At 41.7% G+C, this 7,770-nt stretch overlaps 1 protein-coding gene across 1 annotated transcript; it reads left to right on the top strand.

The window, feature by feature from the left end:
* On the top strand, positions 376-2,727 carry LOC104715273 (high affinity nitrate transporter 2.6-like). The gene is made up of 4 exons (XM_010432691.1): positions 376-788; positions 1,322-1,748; positions 1,843-1,958; positions 2,055-2,727. Exons 1-4 carry the CDS (start codon positions 376-378, stop codon positions 2,725-2,727), a joined length of 1,629 nt encoding a protein of 542 aa, XP_010430993.1.

Here is a 7,770-nt window from a genome sequence, read left to right as displayed (position 1 = left end):
TTATGTTTTGTTAGAATAATTATTTGACTCATGTCAGGAAACTATTTACACCCTTATACAAATTTTATTGACCCTATACACGTTATAAACTTATAATAAGGACATGTATATGACTCGATATATAAAAGGAAAGTTATTTACAGAGTATTCTAGTTACTTATTAATAAATAACCATATTTTACCAAATCTTTCATAAAATATATTTTTTAAATTGTCCCAAACGAATATGCGATATTTCTACGTTTATATATATGGCATGAAGAAAAATAAAACCGACAAACCTAGAAAACCAAAAAGCAAAGGCGTGGGACGGACGAGAAGCACGTTGCCTCTCAAGAAGAAAGAGTCTTCTTCTCCCATTTCTTGGGAAAAATAATGGCTTACCATAATGATGAAGAAGGCTCCATTGGGACCTCCATGCATGGAGTCACGGCGAGGGAACAAGTTTTCTCCTTCTCTGTCCAAGGCGAAGATGGCCCTGCGTCTCATCCTGTTCAATCTGATGATCCAACGGCTAAGTTTGCCTTGCCGGTTGACTCAGAGCATAGAGCAAAGGTATTCAAACCATTCTCGTTTGCCAAACCTCACATGAGAGCTTTCCACTTAGGATGGATCTCTTTTTTCACTTGCTTCATCTCCACGTTTGCCGCCGCACCTCTCGTTCCGATCATCAGAGATAACCTCGATTTGACCAAAAATGATATTGGAAACGCCGGAGTCGCCTCAGTTTCTGGAGCCATTTTCTCTAGACTCGCTATGGGAGCTGTTTGTGACTTGCTCGGGGCTAGGTACGTACTCTAGACTCGCTATGGGAGCTGTTTGTGAACGTGCTGTTACAACACATACATTAGATCTAGGATTCACCATTATGAAACATTTTATCATATCATGGGAAAATAGAAAAAAACAAAAGTAATCATTTATTCGTAATGATAATTAATCTAATTTGTCTAGTAATAGTATATCCCTAGTATCACCCATGGTCTCTAGTTCGAAGAGGTTATATGAGGCAGATTGGGCAATACCAAAAGAGAGTTTTAAAGATGTAAATATTTTCAACAATATTGTTCAAACTTCTATTAGGCAAATTATAAACCAATCAAATTTTAATTGGATTTAGGAAATATTACAACCGTCATCAATCCAGTGACATTCTTATGATCTAGATCATTTTTTTAACGCAAAACTTTATGATCCACATATACATGCATTTCTTTTTATTTTTCCATTTTAACTGTGTTCTCTTTAATTTTTTTTTCTTTTCATATAATTATTCATTTCAATAATTGATGATGAGAAACTTCCGATAAAAATGAAACAGGTATGGGACGGCTTTTTTGCTGATGCTATCGGCTCCAACCGTGTTCAGCATGTCCTTTGTGTCTGACGCTGGTGGCTACCTAGCCGTCCGCTTCATGATTGGTTTTTGTCTAGCCACGTTCGTGTCTTGTCAATACTGGACGAGCGTCATGTTCAACGGCAAGATCATCGGACTAGTCAACGGATGTGCCGGAGGGTGGGGTGACATGGGTGGAGGCGTGACTCAGCTACTCATGCCAATGGTCTTCCATGTCATCAAACTCGCCGGAGCCAGTCCCTTCGTGGCGTGGAGGATCGCCTTCTTCGTCCCCGGGTTTCTACAGGTCATTATGGGCATTCTTGTACTCACTCTCGGACAAGATCTTCCTGATGGAAACCTAAGTACTCTACAGAAGAAAGGTGAAGTTTCCAAAGACAGGTTCTCCAAGGTACGTAGACAAATAAATCATATCTATATATATAAGTTGAAGTAAAGTTAGAATTATTCTTATTTCCTTAACAAATTAAATTTGTATATTTTAGGTGTTTTGGTATGCAGTGATGAACTACAGAACATATGTCTTGTTCCTTCTCTATGGATTTTCCATGGGAATCGAAATGACCATAAACAACGTTATCTCAGAGTATTTCTTCGACAGGTATAAATTAACATAAATAACAATTTTTGGTTAAAGATTCTGAGTTTCTTTAATCACAAGTAACCTGATCTGTTTCTTTTGGTTTACGTATATTAGGTTTCAACTTCAACTCCATACAGCTGGTATGATAGCAGCCAGCTTTGGTATGGCTAACTTCTTCGCTCGTCCTCTTGGTGGCTATGCATCTGACATGTCAGCTCGATTTTTCGGCATGAGAGGGAGGTTATGGACCCTTTGGATCTTACAAACTTCTGGTGGTCTTTTCTGTGTTTGGCTCGGCCGTGCTACCTCACTTCCTATAGCTATTTTAGCCATGATGCTCTTCTCAGTCGGCGTGCAAGCTGCTTGTGGGGCCATTTTTGGCATTGTTCCTTTTGTGTCGCGTCGCTCTCTAGGACTAATATCAGGACTTACCGGTGCAGGAGGAAATTTTGGATCGGGACTAACTCAACTAATCTTTTTCTCTTCATCAAAATTCCTCACTGCCGATGGCTTGTCTCTAATGGGAATCATGGCAATGATTTTTACGCTTTTGGTTGCTTTTATACATTTTCCACAATGGGGAAGTATGTTCTTTGGACCAACAAGTGATGAGAAGAAATCAAAAGAAGAACATTACTATGCAGCGGAGTGGACTGAGGAAGAAAAGCGGCAAGGATTGCATGAAGGTAGCCTTAAATTTGCAGAGAATAGCCGGTCAGAAAGAGGCCGAAAGGCGGCTCTGGAGGGCGGCTCAATGTCAGAAACTGAAAATCCGGCTCCTGTTTAGTCACGTAGTAACATTTTCATCTCATGATGTACGCTTGAGCGCACACACAACATATACATTACAGAATTATTGTGAGACATAATCATATGCTACGTTCTATATGTACCTTATTCAACCGTTGAATTCGGCTGTACATTGGTGTTTCTTCACGGTTTTACATGTCTAGCGAGCATGATCTTAATTAATTTGATTATATGAGGTTCGGTAAACTATGGACTATGCCTGGCTTCATCATTCAAACTTAATGTGTGTGTGGTTTGTATCTTGTTTTATTTAAATTTTTCCCCTATCATTGATACCTTTACTAGATGATCATCCCAGATACCTATGTATTATAGAACATAAGTTCTAAATAATGATAAGATAAACGAAAGTACGGTTGTTCCATATGTTTTAATCAAATTAATATAGATAAACGACATGCGGTACAGTGGTCTCTTTGAATGTAGACTTATCATTTGGATCAAGGCAAAAGAACAAGCTCCACCATTTAAAAAAAAAAAAATCGTTATGGTTCATTTTGGGAACTGCAAACGCCAAAAATACCCTAATATTGTTTATAGACCAGATTGTACATAGCTTGAGATCTTCATGGCAAGTTAGCAACAAGACGAATCATTGTTCTACTTATTATTTATTGTGATCTGGACTTAAAATTGAATATATGAGCTATTAATAATTTCGAGAAAATTATGATTTTAGGACAAAAAGGAAGACAGACAGCGTCAGATTGGGTTAGGAATTACATCTAGGCTTTGGAAAGTGGAAGATGCAGATGATCTGTACGGTTGATTAATAATAAGAGTATGGATTGGTAGATAAAGACTATACAATAAGAACAAATGGTTATCTACTTATCTTTTCGTTGCGACTATAATTTTGATATGTACTTTCAGTACTTGTCTAGCGTATCAAAGTCATTAAACATGGCTCGATTGCTCCACTTATTGCGTTCTTTGTCGAACTTCAAAATGATTATAAATTTAATAATTTTACTAGGCCTGCACATTCGGGTATTTGTTCGGGTTTGGATCGGTTATTTAGAATTTTCGGGTTTAGAGGTATAAGACCCGTTCGGGTATTTCTAGACTTCGGGTTCGGATCAGGTTCGGTTCGGATATTTTGGGTTCGGATCAGATTCGGTTCGGATATTTCGGATTCGGATTCAGATTACCCAAAGTTCACAAAACTCAAAATTTTAGTATCTAATTTAGTCTAAATTATTCAATAATATGCAATATATCTGAAAATTTAAAATAGTTTTTACCCAAATTTACTAATAAACAGTTTAAATACTTCAAATTACCGAAAATATCTAAAAATCTGAATATTTTGGACACTTATATTATTAAAATTATAAATATTATAAATATATTTGAAACGAGTAACTTTTTTTAATAATAAATAATAAATATAATATAATAAATAAACTACAACTAGTGATCCCATATCCACTAGCCACCTAACCACAATCACAACCAACAGCAGAATAACAATACCAATATCCAATAAATAATAATCCAAAAAAATATAAATATCCAATATTCATAACATCAGCAATATCCAATAACCAAATAACTGAAATCATAGAACCAGTAACCTAGCAATGTTCTAATGACCCAACTCTAGCAACCTAGAAATGCCAGACAACATAAAACCGAGTCCCTAGAACATCCTCCTCTTCATTGCCTTGATTCCACGATCACACTTTGCCTTTACCTGCACCACAAACACATATTGCAATGCATGAGTATTTTAAAAACACTCAGTAAGGCAATCCTCCCATCTACTGGGCTATACACACAAGCAATAGAATCATCTCTAACCATCAAACAACAATCAACAATCAACAATCAACAATAACAAACCAGGACTCTGCATCGACCGACCCCAACATGCATCGACCGACACCAAATGGAGGTTGCGTCGACCGACGCAAGATCTGCGTCGACCGATGCTCCCTATGCATCAACCGACACATGCTCGACATAACACGAAAACCCTAGAGTTTACGCACCGTCCTCGCATCTGCATCGACCGATGCAATGCCGAGCATCGTTTTCCTCCAAAGCTTCTCGCCGGATCTTCGTTCCTACAACCACAAAACTCGATCCCAAGCCACAAGAAAGCTTCCTAACATCCAGAACAACGATCTAACAAGTCTAACAACACACAACAAGCAAATTACAGAGAGCTCTAGCTTAGATAAGCCATGGTCCTGCACTTACCTTTGCCATGGTCCTGCACTTACCTAAACCCGCATGCCATAATATATAAGGAAAAATCCAAACTTGTCTCTCGGGTCGTCACCCTACAGCGAGCCTCCGGACCGTCGTCCGAAGTCGATATACCAACCATACTCCCAAGCCACAAAGTCTCTGATTATGGCAGTACTAGGAGAACCTAAGTCCTCCAAGAGCCGCGAGCAAACAATTCTGAACACATCTGAGTCCTATCCCTATCCAGGTTTCCTTCCCGTGGCTCGCGTAAAACATCTCAATGTCCTACCAACCACATATCCCCTCACTGGAATACCTCATGACCACACAAGGATTACATACATGCCCAAGGGCTGCCACAAAGGCCAAACAAAATGTCCTAAAGAGGACCGCCACNCAGAGAGCTCTAGCTTAGATAAGCCATGGTCCTGCACTTACCTTTGCCATGGTCCTGCACTTACCTAAACCCGCATGCCATAATATATAAGGAAAAATCCAAACTTGTCTCTCGGGTCGTCACCCTACAGCGAGCCTCCGGACCGTCGTCCGAAGTCGATATACCAACCATACTCCCAAGCCACAAAGTCTCTGATTATGGCAGTACTAGGAGAACCTAAGTCCTCCAAGAGCCGCGAGCAAACAATTCTGAACACATCTGAGTCCTATCCCTATCCAGGTTTCCTTCCCGTGGCTCGCGTAAAACATCTCAATGTCCTACCAACCACATATCCCCTCACTGGAATACCTCATGACCACACAAGGATTACATACATGCCCAAGGGCTGCCACAAAGGCCAAACAAAATGTCCTAAAGAGGACCGCCACCAAGGCCAAACAAAATGTCCTAAAGAGGACCGCCACCAAGGCCAAACAAAATTCCTAAAGAGGACCGTCAAAAAGACACTATGGCTAAAAAGCCCGTCACAAATACCATCTGTCCCGAAGGACCGTCACAAAGACCATCTGTCCCGAAGGACCGTCACAAAGACACTCTGGCTAAACAGCCCGCCACAAAGGCCAAACAAATGTCCTAAAGAGGACCGCCACCAAGGCCAGACAAATGTCCTAAAGAGGACCGTCACAAAGACACTCTGGCTAGAAAGCCCGTCACAAAGACCACACAATGTCTAAAAAGACCGCCACACACTGGCACACTGACTCAAAAGTCCGCCACTAAGGCCACACACAAGCCCCTCCAAGGATCTCCACCGCTAAAATCGACAAATTCTAACTCCCGTAAAACGTTACATATTTTGCACTTTCCATTTTTGGAAACTTTTCACTTTTGGAACTTCTATTTCAGGAAACTTTCCTCCAAAACCCCGCCTCACGGGAACTTTTTACCCGGAACACCACCTCATCTTGTTACTGAGTCGCACAACCAACCACCCCAAGCGACCGAGTAACAAGAGAGATGGGCTGGAATACTCCATTCCCGCTCCAGCCACGGATTACAGATGGGACCAGGCTAAACAAGCTCAAGTCGCGGCTTGCTTCTCATACCACTTCTTGAACCTTGCCTTCATCTTTGCCTCAGGCTCCCAAGTCTGCTCCTCAACACCATCACAGTCCCACAGGACTCTCATCAAAGGAATCTTCTTCTTCCGAAGTTCCTTGATCCTCCTCTCGAGAACCCTCACTGGTCTCGCCTCCAATGTCATGTTAGGCTGAAGATCCTCAGGAATCTTAGCCAACACCTGCTCACCCTCAGGGAGACACTTCCGCAACATAGACTCATGGAAAACTTTATGGAATGCATGCATCACCTCAGGTAACTCCAATCTATATGCCACTGGTCCAACCCGCTCAATCACTCTGAATGGACCCATATACCTCGGACTCAACTTAGTCTCTGACAATGACCTGTTCAGACCCCGCAACATGGCCATCTTGAGGTGCACTCTGTCTCCTACCTAAAAATCAAGATCTCTCCTCCTCCTATCGGCATAACTCATCTGCCTATCCTGAGTCTCCTTCATGTTCAGCTTGAGAACCCGAATCTTCTCTGAGGTCTCATGAACAAAACTAGCACCAAACATACTCCTCTCCCCCACCTGAGTCCAGCATAATGGTGTACGACATGGTCTCCCATACAAAGACTCATAAGGAGTCATCTTAATACTCGCCTGATAACTGTTGTTGTAAGCAAACTCTACCAGGTTCAGGTGATCTGCCCAATGGCCACTCCAATCCAATACACACATCCTCAGCAAATCTTCCAACGTCTGGATCGTCCTCTCAGACTGTCCATCTGTCGGGATGATAAGCTATACTCATATGCACCTTAGTGCCCATCTCTGCCTAAAATGCCTTCCAGAACACCAAAGTGAACTTAGAATCTCTGCCAGACACAATGCTCGCTGGCACCCCGTGCAATCTGACTATCTCTCCCACATATTTCTTAGCCAAGACTGCTGCTCCATCAGTCTTCTTAATGGCCAGAAAATGTGCTGACTTAGTCAACCGGTCCATAATGACCCAAATAGCATCAAAGGTCCGTGACACTGGCAATCCTACCACAAAATCCATAGTGATCATATCCCACTTCCACTCAGGAATGGGTAGACTCTTCAGTAACCCGCCAGGAACCTGATGCTCAGCCTTCACAAGCTGACACACATCACACCTCGAAACCCAACTAGCCACATCCTTCTTCATCCCGACCCAATGATAGTACCTCTTGAGGTCACGGTACATCTTAGTCGCTCCTGGATGAATAGACAACTTGCTCGCATGGGCCTCTCTCAGAATCTCCTGCCTCAACTCTTCATCCTTGGGCACACAAACCCGACCGTGCACCAAGATAGTACCATTATCTGAGACC

The sequence above is a fragment of the Camelina sativa genome, chromosome 9, assembly GCF_000633955.1.
Source record: "Camelina sativa cultivar DH55 chromosome 9, Cs, whole genome shotgun sequence".
NCBI lineage: Eukaryota > Viridiplantae > Streptophyta > Magnoliopsida > Brassicales > Brassicaceae > Camelina > Camelina sativa.
The sequence above is the reverse complement of the archived record's forward strand: the minus strand, read 5'-3'. Positions and strand labels throughout refer to the sequence as shown.

Coding starts and splice junctions, on each gene's coding strand:
- LOC104715273 (XM_010432691.1), top strand. CDS start 376: ATGGCTTACCATAATGATGAAGAAGGCTCCATTGGGACCTCCATGCAT. Junction 1,749..1,842: donor CCAAAGACAGGTTCTCCAAG/GTACGTAGACAA, acceptor TGTATATTTTAG/GTGTTTTGGTATGCAGTGAT. Junction 1,959..2,054: donor TCAGAGTATTTCTTCGACAG/GTATAAATTAAC, acceptor TACGTATATTAG/GTTTCAACTTCAACTCCATA.